Source organism: Pseudophryne corroboree, chromosome 2 (assembly GCF_028390025.1).
Source record: "Pseudophryne corroboree isolate aPseCor3 chromosome 2, aPseCor3.hap2, whole genome shotgun sequence".
NCBI lineage: Eukaryota > Metazoa > Chordata > Amphibia > Anura > Myobatrachidae > Pseudophryne > Pseudophryne corroboree.
The window spans coordinates 543112900-543134027 of NC_086445.1; the positions used below are offsets into that span (position 1 = coordinate 543112900).

The window sequence follows — 21128 nt, forward strand, 5'->3', positions numbered from 1 at the left end:
ATGTGGGCGTGATACACATGAGGGAGGGGCAGATACACATATGACCCCCACAGTGCCAGATACACGTTGCCCTACAGTGCCAGATACACGTTGCCCTACAGTGCCAGATACACGAATGCCCCACAGTGCCAGATACACGAATGTCCCACAGTGCAAGATATATGAATGCCCCACTGTGCCAGATATACATTGCCCCCCACAGTGCCAGATATACATTGCCCTCCACAGTGCCAGGTATACATTGCCCACAACAATGCCAGGTATACATTGCCCCCCACAGTGCCAGATATACATTGCCCACAACAGTGCCAGGTATACATTGCCCACAACAGTGCCAGGTATACATTGCCCCCCACAGTGCCAGGTATACATTTCCCCTCACAGTGCCAGGTATACATTGCCCCCCACAGTGCCACGTATACATTGCCCCCCACAGTGCCAGATATACATTGCCCCCCACAGTGCCAGATATACATTGCCCCCCACAGTGCCAGATATACATTGCCCACAACAATGCCAGGTATACATTGCCCCCCACAGTGCCAGATATACATTGCTCCCCACAGTGCCAGATATACATTGCCCCCCACAGTGCCAGGTATACATTGCCCACAACAATGCCAGGTATACATTGCCCCCCACAGTGCCAGATATACATTGCCTCCCACAGTGCCAGATATACATTGCCCCCCACAGTGCCAGATATACATTGCCCCCCACAGTGCCAGGTATACATTGCCCACAACAGTGCCAGATATACATTGCCCCCCACAGTGCCAGATATACATTGCCCCCTCCCCCCTTCCCCTGCTCACCGCTGCTGCTGTCGTCTTCTCTTCCGTGTGTGAGGGGAGGAGAGGGCAGCCTGCGCCTCTCCTTCCCCTCAGTCTCCGGCGGGTGAGTTCAATTCAGCACCGATCCGTGAGCCAATCAAAGCTCCGCGAGCACTGATTGGCTCACGGGCGGCGCTGATTTGAAAGAAGACATTGAGGGGCAGGAGAGGCGCAGGCTGCGCTCTCCTCCCCTCACATCAGTGGTAGCGAGCGGCGGCCCGTCGGTGTGGGTACGGCGTACCCATGGCAAAATTCTTAAGGGCACGCCATACCCACCCGTACCCTCATACTTGCACCGCTGGTGCTGGCACTGTCTGCGGTTGGGTTGTCTAGGCCTGACCTTCACAACACTGTATGGGAAGAGGAGGCTCTTACCACCATTTGCACACCCCCTGCAAGTGCTAGTAGGAGCACCGCCAGTCTAGTTGCTGATATTGAGATTGAGGATGTCACTGTAGAAGAAACCCAGGATGAGGAGGATATGGGTGTAGTGGGATGAAAAAGCCCATTGTCATGCCTGTGCAAAATACCAAAAAAGCCACCTCTTCAGTGTGGAATTATTTCTCCACAAATCCGGACAACAGGTGTCAAGCCATCTGTTGCCTTTGTCAATCCATAATAAGTCGGGGTAAGGACGTTAACTACCTACAGTAGGAACATCCTCCCTTATACGTCACCTGCAGCGCATTCATCAGAAGTCATTGTCAAGTTCAGAAACTTTGGGTAATAGCATAAGCAGTCCACTAACACCTACATTATGTGGTTTTGTTTGAATATTATTTCTCTGAGGATGTGGATGTAAACACTGAAGAAGGGTGGGGAGGGAATCTGAGGATGAGGACAACATCTGTAGAGCCAGTTTGTGCAAGGAGAGATTAATTGCTTCTTTTTTGGTGGGGGCCCAAAACAAACCAATCATTTCAGCCACAGTCTTGTGGCAGAAATGATTGGTTTGTTAAAGTGTGCATGTCCTGTTTATACAACATAAAGGTGCGTGGGAGGCCCCAAGGACAATTCTATTTTGCACCTCTTTTTTTTTCTTTACATTATGTGCTCTTTGGGGCCTAGTTTTTAAAATAGCCATCCTGTCTGCCACTGCAGTGCCACTTCTAGATGGGCCACATGTTTGTGCCGCCCACTTGTGTCGCTTAGCTTAGTCATACAGCTACCTCGTTGCACCTCTTTTTTAATCTGCATTATGTGCTCTTTGGGGCCTAGTTTTTAAAACTGCCATCCTGTCTGACACTGCAGTGCCACTCCTAGATGGGCCAGGTGTTTGTGCCGCACACTTGTGTCGCTTAGCTTAGTCATCCAGCTACCTCTGTGCAACCTTTTGGCCTAAAAACAATATTGTGAGGTGTGAGGTGTTCAGAATAGACTGGAAATGAGTGGAAATGAATGTTATTGAGGTTAATAATACCGTAGGATCAAAATTACCCCCAAATTCTGTGATTTTAGCTGTTTTTATGTTTTTTTCTTCAAAAATCATCCAGATCCAAAGCCAAAACCAAAACCCGAAAGGGTGGTTTTAGCAAAACCAATCCAGATCCAAAACACCAGTGGGGATCCAGATTTAAAACCAAAACACAAATCCAGAAAAGTGTCCGCCGCACATCTCTAGAATTGACCAAGTAATTTTTTACTTTGTACACACCGGCAGATCGTCGTTGTGAAATATGCCAAATCTATCTGCAATTTACATAATGGTCTGACCTTCTGAGGACACAGAACAATTTGTGGGATAGAGGGATGGAAGGCCCCATGTGACGCCGCTGTGCTCAGTTACAGTGTATGTATAGACAGCAGCAGCTCACTGTGCTGTACATAAGGAGGATAACACAATGGGTCGGCTGAAATTACGCCCGAGTTCATCAACTGTGCTGGTTGCCAGCCGAACTTTGGTGTTTTATTAAAGGAGACTGTAACCCTCAATGGAGACAGCACCTGTTAGACCTGAGCTGTGCTAGCTTGCTGGGACTTGTGGTGTAAATAAAACATTGATAAACATAATTGCTTCCTGGACCCGTGACATCACCGCTTTCACTTCCTCAATTCCTACTAGATGAAACGCATCTGGCCGTGACTAATGGGGGCATGAACGCGGTGGTGTCATGAGCCCAGGAAGCAAGTTGGGAGCACAACAGACACCAGGGGTGCCGGCTTTTATGTGAAACCCCAGGGAGTTCTGCCTGTATTTATACGTTTATGTGATATTGCAGAATTTTGGCATAGGAGATGGTCCCTGGAAGATGAGGAGTGATGCGGCTGACCTGTGCCCACCATCACCAAGGAGAACATTGCTGTCATGTGGGCCATAGTTGATGTGGAAGCCAGGGTGACCATCGCCCAGTTAGAGAAGAAAATAGGGACCTCATCAGTATTCATTAGCTTGATACACCATAAAAGCTTGACCTGAGCAAGGTTTCTGCATACAAGGTGCCCAGTCAGCTGACTTGAGAGCAAAAGGAGGCTCGGAGACTTGGTGCTGCAACATGCTGGCCATATTTGATGATGATCGCTCAGACTCTGGAAGTTAATCAGTGGCAAGAATCCTGGATCTACAGTTTTGACCCCCAACACCAAATGGTCAGTCCAGGGGATCCAAGTTGGAGGTGCTCCACCACAGAAGTTGGCTGGTTTTGTGGCCAAGACTGGTAATTTTGCTACTTTACCACTCATCACTCATGCAGCAGCGCACCAGGGAGTGATACACCAACCAGTGCCTGCTGCAAGTGGCCAAAAACTTGCGCGCATGGTGCCCTTCTCCATCATGAAAATGCACCTGCCCACAAGTCCAGGAAAATGGTGGATTTTCTTGCCCATGAATGCAACCAGGAGCTTGGTCATCCAACATACAGTCCAAACCTGGCCCTCTGCAACTTCATTGTGTTACCACAAATCAAGCACAAAATGCATAGAATTTTTGTGTTACCAGAAGATGTAGTGGAGACATTAATCCAGCATGTAGAATACATACCTGCCTTGGACTGGTCCAGCTGCATTACCAAGTTGTTTGAGTGCATGCAACTTTGCATAGACTCCTCTGGCGAATATGTTAAAAAATGTAATGTTAACTTTTTAAATATAATACTTTTTGTATATCCGGAAACTTATTGCACACCCCTCAAATAGAATAGTTAGAACAAAAAATATTATAATTAGCATTACTGCCTCACAGCACTGAGGTCTTGAGTTAGATTCCCACCATGGCCATAACTGTGTGGAGCTAGTTTATTCTCTGCATGCTTCATGGGTTTCCTCGGGTACTCCGGTTTCCCCCCACACCCCAAAAATATATTGGTAGGCAAAATAGCTCTAAAAAAAAAAGAAATGAACCCTAGTGTGCATGTGTATATGCATGGGGATCCGATCAAGGTGCTGGCTGTCGGGATCCTGGCAGCTGGAATCCTGACACCCGTCAGAATACCGATGCCGGAATCCCAAAAAGGCCAGGACACCGACACCGGAATCCCAACAGCCGGCATCCCAACCGTGAGTATAGCGGGAGGCATAGATTTAGGGCTGGAATGGGAGGTTAGGTAGCACACCGGGAGATTAGGGATAGACTGCAGGGAGGAGTGTGGAGTGTTAAGGTTAGGCACCCCCGAGAGGAGGTTAGGTTTAGGCACTAAGGAAGATGCTTAGGTTTAGGCTGTGGGAAAGGGAGGTTAGGTTTAGCCAACAATGGGGGTGGTTAGGGTTAGGCACTAAAGAGGTAGGTTAGGGTTAGGCCGCAGGAAGGGAGTGTTAGGGGGTAGGAGAGAGGGGAGAACATAGGTAGCTCACCCCTATCGGGATTTCAATTGTCGGGATGCTGGCATTGATATTCTGAACGCCGGCATCCCGATCACTGGTAACTCATACCCAATGCATGTGGTAGGGAATATAGACTGTAAGATCGTGCAGGGACTGATGTAAATGGCCAACTATTCTTTGTAAATCTCTGCAGAATATGTGTGCGCTATATAAATAACGTAATAAATAAATAAATAAGTGTTCTGGATCAACTCAGGGGGAAGTTGATGACGGTTAAACTGGATGGATTGTTCTCTTTTTTTTAAACTTGTTTACCATGGAGCTGTTTCTATTTGTGTAACTGAAATTAAGCCCCTGGTAAGAGATGTGAAATTTATATTCTATCTTTTGCTGTAAGGGAAATACTCAGAATTCCACTTCATGTGCCAGATATTTAAGCCTTTTTTGTTGTGAAAATATGCTTCACAATACCAAAGTTTGAGATATCCTTGACTAATGTAAAACTACACCTTAGGTTTAGTAAAATGTAAAATGGTCATTTAATTTAATACCAACGAAAGACATATTTGCCGACATTTAAAAACGTATCTACGTAAGAAGCCGAGAAAGGAGCAGCAGCTGGGCACTTTGGGTGGCAGGACTTGGCTATACGTCATTAAGTATCATGGTAATTCTCACGGGTCCTCGAGGAAGAGGTGAGATTAAAATGGTGGATATTTACATAATTTTAGCCTCGCCCCCTCCATGTTGACCTGCGGTTCTCGCATTATCCCCCTATCCTAACCATTTCCTTAGGAAGTGGGTGGGATGTGGGTGGAGTATCCACTCTTCTGTGGGACTACCTGAAAAATCAGAAGTCTCCTGCAAATTGCAGAACAGTAGGTAAGTATGACTGAAGGCCTAACTGTAATCTAAAAACATTATTCTGCACACTATTATATATAAAGTAAACTATAAAACTGCACCTATCCATTCTTGTTTAGTTCTTCTTGCAATAATGAAAAATACATTATTTTTATTGGCTGGTGTTTGTTGTGTGTTAAAGGTACTGTGAGACTAGTTTCAGACAGAACCAGGAAACTGTGTCGAAAGCTGTAAACTTCTGATGCCCGATTTAAAGATACAGGCAATGTTGGACACAGTGGAGCGTTATTTGTTTTTGTTTTTTTGCCACTGTCACACTACACACACGCAGTGAATGATTAGTTATTGCGGAATGTGTGTGAGCGGCAGATGTAACTTGCTGGCAGTGGGCATCTCTGTGTACAAGACAGCAGCTTAGCCATTAGCTTATTTTCTCAAGTCCACTGCAAACTGTGGGGCAGATATATTAACCTGGAGAAGGCATAAGGAAGTGATAAACCAGTGATAAGTTCAAGGTGATAAACGCACCAGCCAATCAGCTCCAATATGCAAATTGACAGTTAGGAGCTGACTGGCTGGTGCATTTATCACCTTGCACTTATCACTGGTTTATCACTTCCTTATGCCGTCTACATGTTATTGCCTCTGCCCCAATGGGGCAGATGTATTAAGCCTGAAGAAGAGTTAAAGAAGTGATAACGCAGTGATAAGTGCAAGGTGATAACACAGCAGCCAGTCAGCTGCTAACTGTCATTTTTCAAATCTGTAATGATTGTCTGGTGTATTTATCACCTTCCACTTATCACTGGTTTACCACTTCTTTATCCCTTCTCCAGGTTTATACATCTGCCCCAATGTCCCAGCTGTGCATGTACTGTGTGCACCTCTGGATTAGACCCCTAGTCTGGTTATATAACAGAAAGGTTCGCCTTTCAGTCTATCACTAATACTCAAGAATACTTAAAGCTTCCTTTATGCATATATACACAGTTGTATTTCTAAATATATATGTTAAACGCATATAAAGTTTAATCTTCAAACCATAACCTTTAGTTATCATAGTACCCATATCTTTATAAATGTAAATATCTATATTATAATATTATATTATAATTATATTATATTATAGATATTATAATATCTTATATTTATGTTTGGGTGTTCTACTTATTTAAGAATAAAAGTTATGTTTCACCTAGCAATGTTATCTTGTGGACCTTTTCTCCATGAATATTGAAAAGTACTGCATTTACATATGGTATATTATATACAGTATATATATATATATATCACACTTTCACATTTTTAAAGGCATATTTATTCACCCTTTTTAGTTAAATCTAAAAAGAAAATTACTAGAACAAAATGTACAAAGACTAAGAAATGTGAAAAGACATGTTATTGAAATGACAAAATGCATTTCTGCATATTAAAATACATACAACTTAAAAAATAAAATACAAATATTTATATATATATACTGCAATAAAAACAAATAACTACAAACCAGCAATAAGAAATGTATAAAACAGTAACATTTTTGTTTCCAGATCAGGGGGTTGTTCAAGTCAAAACTGCCAGCTATCGAATGTAAAAAAATAAAAGGTTATTTTTTGTCTTTTTTTAAATGTAATGATGTTACAACCAGCGGATTGGCAAAACTGTACATTATTGATGTATACCTTTATATTTATTTGGACTTGCGTGTTGATATAACTTTAGAAACAGTGACAAAAGTAAGCAGCAATACTCTGTGTGTGACATCATACTCCTATTTGACTCCACACTTAAACTTCTGTAAAAATGATTGCCACTGATCTAGGAGCTAATAGCTAAAGATACATTGGCATATACAGATGTATCTAATGTACTTATCAGTTTGACATACATCACAACTGATATATTTAAGAGAACATTGTTGATAATTAGCCAGTGATACAAGCAGCTCAGAGCTTAGATTTACAGCGTCTTTGGCTAACTAGGCATTCCAAAGTTGCAACGTTTGGTGACTTCTTATTGTCAGTGACATGTGTGAATTGGTAGTGCAGATGTACAACGTGACGCACTACAATCTTCCTATCTTGTTGGTGAATTATCAACTATTAACCATGCGTTTGAGAACTTGCCTTCACAATGTGACCATTATTTCTCAGCTGGCTGTATGTACTGCTAGTTATCTCGAACCATTCATCTCAGCAAGCCTTGAATTCACCAGGGTTATGGATACCATAAAACAATAATTCCAAACACAGTGTCTCCGTCTGTGACACAGAAGTCCCACGTCGGCTTTCCCAAGAAGGTATGGCTTCACAATACTTGGTGGCATGATGATCTGCTGACTTGGGACAAGTGCATGAATGGAGCAATGTTATGAGGTCTGTTACGCTGGGGGTCTCATGCCTTGGCCCACAAGTCTTTTATGTTTGTCCAAAAGGAAAATTATAATTCTTTAAGTGTAACTTGGATACTCCCATCTATGTCTGTTATGTCCAGCAGGAAAGCCATGTGGTTGCTGTAATGCTGGATGATGTTATTATCCATATTGACTAGGATCCTACATGAAGAAATAAACATACAATGTTAATATCATATTTTATTGAAAACGTGTGTAGATCTTAATGACATTAGTCACACAAATGTTTAGTCATAGAGATTGAGCCATGGTGATCCCAAATGCTATGGTTACCTATGTATATAGCCTTAATCTAAATTATGCAAGCGGCAGATTACAGATGCAGCCAGGGCTGTTTTAACAGCACGGTAGGCCATGGGCAAAGCAAAGCACTGTTCACAGGTGGGTAGGCAACATTGGCCACATCATCGAACTTCCGAGCAGCCCTACAACTAAGGGCCTAATTCAGACCTGATCGCTCGCTAGGGTTTTTTTGCAATGCTGCTAACAGATAGTCGCCGCCCACCGGGGAGTGTATTTTCGCTTTGCAAGTGTGCGATCGCACGTGCAGCCGAGCGGTACAAACAGATCTTGTGCAGTATGAGTAGCCCAGGACTTACTCAGCCGCTGCGATCACTTCAGCCTGTCCGGGACCGCAATTGACGCCAGACACCCGTCCTGCAAACGCATGGACACGCCTGCGTTTTTCCAACCACTCCCAGAAAACGGTCAGTTGCCACCCACAAGTGGCTTCTTCCTGTCAATCTCCTTGCGATCACCATGCGAATGGATTCTTCGCACAAACCCATTGCTGAGCGGCAATCCGCTTTGTACCTGTGCGATGAACCTGCGCATTGCGGTGCATACGCATGTGCAGTTTAGACCTGATCGCAGCGCTGCAAAACACACTAGCGAGCAATCAGGTCTGAATTACCCCCTAAGTCGCCATGTCCATAGACGCAGCATGCCAACAAAATGCTTGCATAACAACCATGTTTGCTAGTCCCCCTGTTACCACCCAAAAGTGCACTCTGACTGTCAATCACACTGCACTCTGATAGCTGGTGGTGGAGGGAGGAAGGGGGGGAGTATCATGCATTTAAACTTTAAGATATAATGAAAAGTTATGTTAAAACTCAATAATGCGTATAATTTTACACATAATTTATACTAAAAATTAGTTTGGAGCTTTTTTTTTCCATATAATTCAAATTGGTATTGAGCATTTCATGTGTTGAAGATGAACTGTGGATGATGCGTGACTTCTCAAGAAGAATATTGTGTAACACAAGTATCTAACCACTCATTTCTTTCTCCGATTTCATCTCACTGTATGGGCAAGGAGATCTCTGGCTGGTATCCAGCAACAACACTGCCTTGTTCTTACAAAGTCAACGAGCTTGAAAATCTGATTATATCTATCTGTCTGTCTTCAACAAACTTTCAGATTGTTTTTTTTTTTTTTTTTTATTTCTGTGTTTCCTGGAGTCGCTGCTAAGTAATTGTGTTTCTAGATTTCTCTTCCTGGCAAAATATCAAGAGAAAGGAGTCCTTTCAACGGACACTATTTCTGTCCTAGCTCTGTACTCTATCACATAAACACAAAACAACATTAACAGCGGGATGTAATGCAGTCCGAGATCGCCGGGCGGTCAGCAGCTGTGCATACACACTGTGTGATATGACGACCATATCGCTCAGTGATGTCATGCCGCAGCCAGTGCGTGCAGGCAGCTCGTGGACGACAGTCCAGATTGAGCATGCATGCTGGGCTGACAGCGAGAGTCATTAGCGACAAGCGAGGCCGCACTCTGGTCATCTTTGTCAGCATATACACTTGCCGAGAAAGTGAACAACGTCACTCAGGAAGGGTGAAAGTGAGCAACATCATTCATTTTATTGGCAAGTGGGTACGCACCTTAAGATAATATATTCCAGAAGATGAGAAATTCCCAGAGAAAGCAAAACATTTGTAGCATGTGATATACATACAACACTTAACACAGATATAACCTCTGACTTTTAATTACAAATATCTAATCTGCCAAAACACATACATTGCCATATTTCAGTTTTATAAAGGATGCAGTAAAAAGCCTGCATCAGTATTGTTATATACTGTAGTTATAGGAGAGAAACCACTGCAATCTTTGAGGACTGCATCTGGCTAAAGGGCACCTGATAGCAAGACCTGCACTCCACAGTAATACCGACTGTATTATTAACATAAGCTTCATTCTCTATATATGATGAGAGACAGACAGAAAGACAGACAGATATGTTTCAGAAATCGTACCCTCGTTTGCATTTCTTGTAGACTCTGCAGATCCTTACTTCTGGTAAACCATATTTCTCTGAGATCTGTGGAATATGTTCATGTTAGTTTACAGTAGAAACTATTATATATACTATAACCATTATTATGATCAGTGTGCTGTCACAAGCAGTTATTTATAGCTTAGTGAACATACAGGAAGAAGGTACACACATAAGGTAGATAAATATTCCCAAGATAGGTGACATGATGAAATCTGATCAAGTTATGCTACATGGTTTTGTTTGATTTAACTTTAAGAATTATTAAAATAATTCCCTGCTCAGGGATAACAGGGGCAAGTGACACTATCTGAGATATCACTAATTTGAGGAATGTATACTGATACTAACAGTGAATGTGGACTGTACTAGTGATTATTTATTGGATGAATTATGGTGAATGTAAATTTAGAATCAAACTTACTGCTTTCCTCAAACCCGGGAGATCTGGCGTTTTCAGCATAAGGGCATCGAACACTTCTTCTGTTTCTCTTCGTACATACAACAACACTACAGAAAAACAGCACAAATTGAAAAGAGTGTAGACTAGTGTATGAAAGTATAAGAATTGTTAAGTGTGAAAAAGAATATTCCAATCCTTGAGCTGGTATATTTATCACATATACAGTAGCAATTATTGGTACAGTATTGTGTGGCACCATGTAGTATGTATGCATAACATGAAAATCATATCGGAATGCTCTCACATAGGGGCCTATGTATTAATAATCTCAGCAATGTTGCAATTATTAAACATTACATTTTGCCACGGATATTTTCATTGTCAGTGAAAGGGAAACCCGCAGGGACATCGATAGTGATAACCTCTCTCCCTGCAAGTTTTTTCCTTTTTGGAGGAATTTGTCACATTTGTGAAAGAGTCCTCTGGGAGAATCTGACACTGCACATGCACACAATGGGACATATGTACTAAGCCTTGGAGAGAGATAAAGTGGGGAGAGATAAAGTAGCCCCCAATAAGCTCCTAACCGCTTTGCTACAGGCTGTGTTTGGAAAATGACAGGAGCTGGTTGGTTGGTACTTTATCTCTCTCCACTTTATCTCTCTCCTGGGGCCGGATGTAATGCCGGCCAAACTCAGACTTTTTTTTAAAGGGGCAATCCCTTACAAGGCATGGTTTTGCCTTGTGATTGCTCCTTTAAAAAATATTACATCCGGCCCTGAGTTTCTGGAATTGGAGCGGGCACCAGCCAGAGGCTGCAGGGGAAGGATCGAAAAATCTCTCTCCTGCTACTATGCCTCCATAGGCTTAAAGCAGTTAACACCATAAGAAGAAAGTGTAAATTAATGTGGTCAAACTCTGAAAAGTGTGTCTGATACATTGGGGTAGGATCATCGTCCCAATGCTAATAATTGGGACAGCGATCTGCAGTGCTAATTAGCATTCTGCATTATGCTATTAGTACATAGCAACAAATCATAAAATTATGCAAAAACTTTCTACATATTTTACTGGAAACAAAAGCTTGATAAATAGGCCCCTTGGTGATGTGCAAAACTATTCTACCAAATATTTACCACATCTATCAATGTTTTGCCTACAATATTAGGCTGTAAATATTACCGGCCCTACATCACCACACCACACAGGTGAATACATTGATGGTCATCAGTCCAGCTCTTTTTATAGATGACAAATTCTGCTAAATGTAAATGTATGACTGCAGCGTGGAATGACAGTCTGAAGAATGGTGAGGAAAACGTGGAACTCATAGTCTGTATCACTTGAACTTTGAATGCATTGTTTAACTGCAAGAGTCAATTAGCCTGAAATGTGTCTACAATGTCGCTTATCTCTACTTCAGCCGTAGAGGACGTTATACCTCGCTGACAGTCTTCAGTTGCTTGTTGCTTGGAAGGTGGGACCTCAAAGGTGCCTGTGAAGGACGGACAACTTCTCTTCAATGCTAACCTGCACACACAAATGTACACTTGAGTCGCAAACCACATACCTCATATGCACATAAGGGCAATACAGTCTTAGAAAGCCTTTACCCATAACCAGTAAAAACAACATCCAACCAGTCACATCAGTCACATGTATAATCTTTTTTTTTGAGCAGGATAAGCAATGTTCTGTTTTCTGGAATTGTTAAATTTAAGGAATTTAAAGGCCTAAAATTCCCACAATACATCAGAAACTTGGGATAGTAAATTAATCTCTGACAAAACAAAATAGGTGCTAATGCATACCACCTATACTTTTAATTTAATTTAGCATTTGTCCAGATTAATAAACGACTCTATTGTTAAATTATTAGGTTGTAACAGTTAAATGTAAATTCTATCTCCCCATTGCTGCATCAGAAGATATGCTTACCTGTCGTTATTGTCTTGAACAGCAGCAAGCACCTAGAAACAACAGATAAGGAAAAGGAGTTGTAGAAATGGTAAAAGAACGTCACATTCTCTAGTGCTTCCATGCTGTCTGTGTTTAGAGTGACAGCGATTGTTTCCTGCCCATAACTCTTCAAGCTTAATCCCACACTGAAAGATTTGTTTGACTTGTTGAATTCCTGCAGCTGCTATTGATTTAGAAGATGGTTTGACATAAACGGGCAACACTGTAAACACAATCTAGATCTATTGGGGCTAATTCTGTGTTGGGCACATCTCTTTTCACAGACGAAAATAGTGAGTTTTAGCATACAACGCATGCGCAGAAGTGGATTTACACATATTTGGGTATTTCCAGCTGAAACTGAGTCAGATCTTGGCCGGATCTGTCTTTGCATGAAGTGGGCTTTTTGGGGCGGGAACTGGGTGAAGACAATGAGATATCACAGAACTGTTCTGTATTGTGGAGGTATCATGGTAGTGCTGTGGGGATGTAGCTAGAGTTCCATATTATTCTGAGTTGTGTCTACAAAGGGCCTGTTTCTCCTGGATCTCTTGCACCTAGCAGGGGCCTGGTACAAGAGATGGTAATGATGATGGCGATTGCAGGTGTGGATAGAAAAGCAGTGGGTGGTATGCCTCCCACTTGCAGCTGTAAAGACCCCCGTATTAGCCCTAAGGAAGCACACATTAGCTTAAGGTAGTAAATTAGACATCTGTGCCTCACACAAATACAGCTACTGTACTCTGTGTCCAACTCAGAATCACCCAGCTCCATAGAGGAATCTGATATACAGTAACAAATGCCCACTATGCTTTCACCAATTGTGTTCCTGCGGTGACTACTGTGACATTAGCGTCTTATATATATTATCACTGCAGCAAAAATGCAAATTAAAAATTATTTCGGTTTCCTTGATCTTTTATGTTATTTCCCTCATTTTATAGTACAGCTGGAATTACACTTAAATGATTTTTTTATTTTTTACCTAATTATATTACACATGATGGTAAGATGGTAGATCTGTTATAGCCACTGTTGTATAAATGAAGCAGTATAGTAAGAAGAACATACAGTATACTTACAACTCCACATCTTTGCATGTTGGAAAAATGAATGTTTGGGATAAACAACACTGGCTGAGTTTCCATATCTGTCACTGGCCTCAGGTATGTGATGTCTGTTCCTCTGTATCCTGGAAGCACGGAGGACTTCGTATCTGCAAAGAGAGGCAGCCATGAGGAAGAATGACTTTATGACCTAATCGATATATGAGACATGTCCTGTAACAGTATATGTTCCAAAGAAGATTCAGTTTCGTGAGAAACACTTTGTACAGAAATTTGTAATTCAGATACATAAGAAAAATCAGACTGCTCAGAGCTATAATAGTGTCTCAGGAGCTGAGATGATAGGATATAAATATAATATGATTTTAGAAATGAAAACTCCTTAATGGAATAGTTGCCTCATTCTATATTTGGGTGCTGAATTTAGCCTACAGTATTTCCTATGTCTAGACCAACTACCACACAGAGCACAGTGAGCTGCGTGGGTTTCCCTCAGGTACTGCGGTTTCCTCTTGCAATCCAAAAATATACTGGTAGGTTAATAGGCTTCCAACAATAACAAAGAAAATTAACAACGTGTGTGTGTGTGTGTGTGTGTGTGTGTGTGTGTGTGTGTGTGTGTGTGTGGCAAAATTCTGCTCCAGCGTTGCCCATGATAAGTCAATGATAAATGAACGCAAACTGAATGTCATTTATCATAGTTGTTAAACAACACTTTTTCTTATATATTATAGTTTAAGATTTTATGTTTCCAAATACTGTACTTATAAATATATTTTAAACAATACAAGTCAATGTTCTGCGAGTAAATAGCAGAAGATGCATACCTTTGGTGACATCTGCACATTTTCCTTTCCTTCTAAACTGTTTGCGTTCTTCATCACGCATCTTACGTTCCGCACCCTGGAAAAGTACGATAGAATAAGCATCAATTCTTTTGACGTGTGTGAAAGTTAAACATTTATTTTTATAGTATTTTGTAGTGAAACTATTTACACATAATGGTACTGAAGTTAACTGCTATTACATGCTTCAATTGGTGCTAGTCATACCTTATCACAGAATATTTTGATCTGGCACACAGCCCGGTGAATGAGTCTCTTCACCCCAGTGTCGTAGTCATAAGTGTCAATCTGGAGATTTAAAGGCACACCCTTCACTCCCTTCTGAGAAGAGAAATCTGTGCTCAAGCAGTTGATGCCAATAAAAATCTGAAACCGAATGGAAAATGACATGTTAATGCAATTCAACATTAATTAATATAATTCTGATAATGGTATTAACAAGACATAATTTTGATGTTTGCTTGCCAGATGTTTTAAGAATAAGCTTCAGAGAGATACCTAAAGAGTTTTTTAATGTGACCTCAGACACTGTTGTGTTACATGAAAGTGTCATGTGACAAGACTCAGGGGACATGTACTAAGCAGTGATAAAAGTGGAGAAGTGAGCCAGTGGAAAAGTTGCCAATTGACGGAACATTAATACATTTGCATACTATAAAAGTATACAGGGCAGCTGATTGGTTGCCATGGGCAACTTCTCCACCGGCTCACTTCTCCACTTTTATCACCACTTAGTACATGTCCCCCCTCAGCCATTTCTCCTGTCTTGTTGCAAAGTTGAGGTGAAATTTAAAAACGGTGAATTTACCTGTCTCTGTGCCAATGTTTCCAACTGTTTTCTCCCTTAGAGATAATCCCCACAGTATCTAGAAACTCTTATTGGCCTCAGGCATCAAACCCACCCAGAAATAATTTTCTTTTCATGGGAACAAAGATTGTATCGAAAAATCGTTTTCAAAGATTTTGCCCTTGCCAAATCACTGTCTCCAGAAGTAAGCTACACAGTCTGCCCATGATATTCTGTTTGACAGACACTCTTGTTTCATAGATATAGTTATATGGTATGTGTGTGTTTCCAGATTGGTTTCCCAAAGCTGTTGTTATGGGAACAGGAGTAGCTCTATTGTTTCGAACTTGGCACTTTTACTAAACTGTATACATTTCTGTGCTATTGTCTACCAAATATTATAAATGACGGTTGCACAAGTTTATTTTATCATTTACAGTCTTTTATGCACAAAACTATAAACTTTCTGCATATTTGTAAACACAAAGCAATATAATGTCTACTTAGTAATAAATATTCTACTACTAGGATTTGGCAGAGTATGTAGTACATACTGGGAAAATATCTCTAATATAAGACTTTTCATTAAATGTATGACATATATAGGGGGAGATTCAAATGTTTGAAAAGTCAGTTGGGAGTCTGTTTTTTCCTATCTAATAGACAGGGAAAAACAGACACCCAACTGACTTTTCAAAAATTTGAATTTCCCCCATAGGGGTATATTCAATTAATGTCGGCTCCATTCCGACATGTATTTGTCGGAATGGATCCGACAACCCCTAATCATCCCATCTAAAATTTGACTTTTTCAAGTCGAATTTAGATGGGACCCAGAGGAGGAGAGGGGGGGGGGGGGCGAGCAGCGGGGGGACAGCCGGCGGGCATACATTTTGATGTCGAACTGAGATGGTCGAAAGGGAGCCAAAACCTGTCATCAACACGTGGATCGGCAGCTATTCCGTCGATCCGCGTGCTTTTCGACAAGTCAAATTTATCGACTTGTCAAAAAATTTAGCAAAATATTGAATAGGTCGAATCAGGATTCGACCTTAAAAAGTCGAAAACTGCCGTCTTTTCGACAGACGGCAGTTTTCGACTTCAATTGAATATACCCCATAGTGTCCTAAGCTTAAAAAAAAAAAACTATTTTATTTCCTCTTTTGATCAATGGTGTTTGTGACAGATAGTAGGTTACTAGGTACTTATGCTACAGAACAATGGGTTGTATTTGTTAGGACATGTAAGCACCTACAGTATATGTAACAAGGGTTTATTGTAAACTTGCAGAAATTCAGCTGTTGTTTTCTGCCTATACAGATTTTGTGGATTGATTTTCTGCTTATATAAAAACTATACATACCTTAGCCTCATCATTGATATTCCACACAAATGACAATGCATTATATGCTACTTCCTCAATGCTCTCCACTGTGTTGCAGTTCTCTTTGTAGTCAGCTGGAGGATAGAAAATAAAACAAAAGATCATCCCATGCACTTGGGAGCAATACACACGTAACAAACTAAAAAAAATAAATGAAACAGGTTTCTGAAACATAGGTAACGTTATAATAACTTACCAACATCAATGACCCTCTGCTTTGCAGTTGGCTGCCTGGAGTGCCAATGTTTCCAGCGTTTCAGCTGCTCTTCTGGGTTTTTTTCGTTGTCAAAAACCACCATTACCACGGTCTGCATACAGGAGAAATGATTAGGTAAACTCATAGCAGCCGTCAGAGCAATCACATGAAAACATTATGAACTATACATTACAATGTACACCTTTCTCCAAAGAACACATGTTAACAGGCATATTTCTGAAAATTATTTTTGCTACAATATTGTGGAAAGGGGTGTTTTCACACCCGTTTCACTTTATTTTAGTATCACCTGAATGTACTAATGAGCAATTGGAGAACAATTCGCAAAATTCTCCTTAAAGTCCTTAAATTCACATTTTAGTAATCAGATCATATTTCCCTTACATGCAATCTGAAATGTGATTTGCCTGAATTTACTAAACTTAAATTGTACACAAAGTACTGGTATGTTGATCTGTGCTGGAATATTTATATACATTTCTTGTTTGACACTTAATGATTGAAAAACCTTTGAGTTTGTCAATTGATTGGATCCAATTGGCAGCTGAATACTGCACTACTGTGGTCTTCCATATTACCTAATACTGCATAAGTAGACTCTACACGATAGATGTGGTGATGTCAAAAAGCTATTTTATTGGGGACTAGGTTTATCAGGAGTTAAGACTCCAAATACCTAGTTAGAAGAACCCACTAGGACAAAATAAATGGTTTGCTTAGTACACATTACAGATAATTTATATTAATCAGTCTTCTGTATAGACTGGCTTAACATTTAAAAGGGGCTTTTACAAAGCCTGAAAAGGAGGTAGTTTGTCAGGGGAGACACACACTATATGCAAACGCCACTTGTGGACTCATGCTATTTACGCTATAGAAAGAAGCTTGTATTCTCAATGACTCATGTCATTTTACAGACTTTCAGAAATAGATGCATTTGTTCCATTTCATAACATCTTTTGTCTTGCAGTTTGTTTATTGTGTGGTCCTATTTGTCAATGTCCGCTATGTTTCTGCTGGATTATTATACCTTCACCGTGATTTAGGAGCAATGTTTTTAACTATTTCAAAACCCAGTGACATGTCTCCTACCTATATACCTAATGTAATGGAATTAGAAGGTTGTGCTGAAGTGCATTATTAAATCCTGAACTATTAACAAGGCATTTGATTATCCTGGAACATACCTTAACTTTATTGGAAGACAGCTGCAAACATTTCCTATTGTCTGTTGTCCGAAGGTTAACACGATAAAATTGACCTTTGTTGAGATATGCCATTGGTGAGTCTCCAGACTTCACATGAATAGCTTTGGGGGATTCTAGGGAGTACTCAAAATCACTGTAAAAATCACAAGGACATCCATACAACTTTAAAGCATTCACTCATAATTTCCTTTCCATAATTTACTTATTTTTTTAAAAGTTAACTCTGCTCAAGAAATTAACTATTTATAGTAAACCTTATAGCTACACTTATAGCGCAGAGCCATTTTGTTGAGTGAACAAATATTGAGTCTAGCAATTTGCTAAGAACACAGAGTTCCTCATGTCTCAGTGCTGTGACAATTTTCTGAGCTGTTTTCTCATGAATATAGGGTCAGTCAACAAAATGGCTGCTTTCACCATGTGAAGCAAGTACAGGCTTCAATGAGACTTACCGGTTTGCTTCAGTAGATAAGTAGTCCTCAGAGCAGGTGGATTCTGCCTGGTTCCTAAGTATATCACTGAAAATGAGGGGCTGCAAAAGACAACATGAATGTTTTACTTGAGAGTACAGCTGTAAATAAGATAACTAAAGTTGGTTATTCCATGCGCTATAGTTTAGCCAGTTTTAGTTATTATTTGTACCTCTGGTGAGTCCTCCTTGAAGGTACTGTCAGGCTGCCATCTTTGTTGTGGCTGTGCTACATGCAGTGGCTCAAACAGAGTATTTAATGGATTCTTCTCATACACATCACACGACGTCATGAAATCTTCATGTGTATCGCTGCATAATTTATTAGTTATTGATTGTAAAGTCAGTTTATTGGTGTTTGTAAAAGCTTCCAAAGTTAGATAGGTGTTCTTTTTATGTGCTTCTGAATACTCTTGAATGGATGAGGTGTTATCTGCTAGAAATTTCATAAGCTGTGTTGGGTTTTCAAAAGATGAAATGTCTGAATCATATTCAATGCAATTCCTATAGTAAATTTAAAACATGAAAGATTAGGATGTAGAAGTCACAAAGATGAATATATCCATACACAGTTTCTGCACAACACATAGCAAATCCAAGGTGACTTATATTGTTATGCAGTGACACTGCAAAAAGGTATCCAGTCATATGACTGACAGAACCATGTCAACACCACAATGTCATCAACAGAGTATGTATGAATCCTTACTGGTTATTAATGATTACTCAATATTTTTAATTATTTGATATCTGTATAATAACGCAAATTTAGACTCTCAGGTTATTTATTTCAAATTACTCTCACCTTTTCACTTGCTCAAAACGATCTGTTGATCCTGATGGAATTATTCTTTTTTCTTTGGGTACCTAAGAAAAAGTATAAATAGTTTTTATTATGGTAAAATGTCACTATTCAATTAGGTTAGTCATTTAACAATCTGTATGGGTAATATAGACATAGACAAACTACTGTAGAGTTATTCACTATTCAATGACACCATGACCTTTGCCTCTGTTCTATCACCACCTCATACTCCTGGATTCAGGAAGTTGCCCACATTGCTCTCCATGCTTGGAACACCCTGCTTTACATAACTAGACCTAACCTTCGATCTTTTTAAGCTCTCCCTCAATACTATCATTTTCACACTTAAATAACCTGCCTCATACGTGATTGCTCCTTAGTCCTATTCCACTTGCTATACCTCTCTTTTTTCTCTTCACCTATTATCTCTGCTTCCTACTGCAACTCATCCTATAACTACCCCCTTTTGTTCATTTCCCCCCTTTTTTATCATCTCTATTTGTTTCCCCACCCCTTTTGAATGCCAGCTGTCATGAGTATGTCTCCATGTCTTCTTGGCTTGTATTCCTCTTGTTATGGTTTTGTCTTCTAACACAGTTTTTTTCTCCATTGTCTAGGACAAGGTTATTGATTTTTACTGATGCTATTGTTTCTCTTGGTCCTTACTTATTAGTATTTTGTTTGGTTTATATTTTGTTGACTGTACAGTACTGCAGAATCTGTTATGCCTTATTAATAAACTATGATGATGATGTTGATGATTTTGAAGTTAGTTATACTAGTGACTGAATGTCATTTGCCAATTAAAAATAAATAAAAGATGATAACAAGGAAAATTCAGCACCATTACCAGACAAAGGCGGGGAAAGACATATATAGGAAGTAATGCCATATAATGTCTGTGTTATCTCAACATCAGTGTCATTTCTCTCTTGTTTGGTGTTAACAGGCATTGTTGTCAATGTAAATAAATGAACAATGAAACTAATTACCCTATAGTAATCATAGAGAAAGCTCAATGCAGCAACTCCGTCGTCTTCCCCGTTTGCTCTCATCATGGCTTTAGAGGCTACTGTCATAGGGTTATCCAAGTACTTAGACCATGCTTCATCTTCATTGGAGTAGGAATACTTCTGGAGATTAATGCTGTCGTTCTGTAGCAGCATGATTGGCCGATAACTGGGGAGAACAAAAAGGATATCATTAACCATTAATGTATACTGTATATATGGCATAGAATAAAGAAATGTTAAGATCTATATTATCTACAGTACTATATAATGAAGGTAGGAGAGAGCAATACAGCTTTTGTAGCCTTAGTAATTGTACCTGGGGTAATTGGGTTAAATTACTGATATTTACATTGCTAATCATGGAAAAATGAAATAAAAAATATTAATGCAAATGTCCATGTTTTTCCTTGTATAGGTAACAATCACATTACTTAAAGTTTATTATTCTATTATAGTTTCTTGTAGTTGATATGAGATAATAAAAGCAAGGTGTTACGGGAGGGTGCTGGTTTAAGTGAAAGCAATGTCCTTTGTCTAACAGATGGTATTATTCTCCATAAGAAAGTAACCCTGTAAGAAAGTGGATCCCTGGCTGTTAGGCCCTCATGTCTGCACTAAACATGATACCTAGGTGGGGAGCGTGGTTACTGCACACCTTCCAGTCAGACACTTGCTGATGTGGGTGACAGGCTATATTGTTACTAATTCTCCTCCTCTGAGACCACAAGCTGTGCTTTCATGGTAAAGCAAACACATGTTGCTCACGGCTGCCAGCACAGCTCAGGAAGGTTACAGGTTCAATCAACTGTA

General features: G+C 40.2%; 1 protein-coding gene across 1 annotated transcript; it reads right to left on the reverse strand.

The window, feature by feature from the left end:
- Window positions 1-6964: 6964 nt before the first annotated feature.
- On the reverse strand, window positions 6965-20502 carry GRHL3 (grainyhead like transcription factor 3). The gene is made up of 15 exons (XM_063957184.1): window positions 20298-20502; window positions 19306-19367; window positions 18674-19004; window positions 18484-18563; window positions 18011-18164; window positions 16803-16914; window positions 16586-16680; window positions 14643-14801; window positions 14418-14493; window positions 13606-13739; window positions 12503-12534; window positions 12006-12094; window positions 10586-10671; window positions 10142-10206; window positions 6965-8007 (listed from the first exon to the last, which is right to left on the reverse strand). The coding sequence occupies exons 1-15, from the start codon at window positions 20469-20471 to the stop codon at window positions 7893-7895; spliced, it is 1764 nt and encodes a 587-aa protein (XP_063813254.1). The 5' UTR covers window positions 20472-20502; the 3' UTR covers window positions 6965-7892.
- Window positions 20503-21128: the final 626 nt, after the last annotated feature.

What these genes read in the sequence shown, in the direction of transcription:
- GRHL3 (XM_063957184.1), bottom strand. Translation starts at nt 20,471, where the DNA reads ATGCTGCTACAGAACGACAGCATTAATCTCCAGAAGTATTCCTACTCC. An exon ending in TCAAAATATTCTGTGATAAG is followed by an intron (nt 14,494 to 14,642) that starts GTATGACTAGCA and finishes GTACTTTTCCAG; the next exon opens with GGTGCGGAACGTAAGATGCG. An exon ending in TCCCGGGTTTGAGGAAAGCA is followed by an intron (nt 10,207 to 10,585) that starts GTAAGTTTGATT and finishes CATATTCCACAG; the next exon opens with ATCTCAGAGAAATATGGTTT.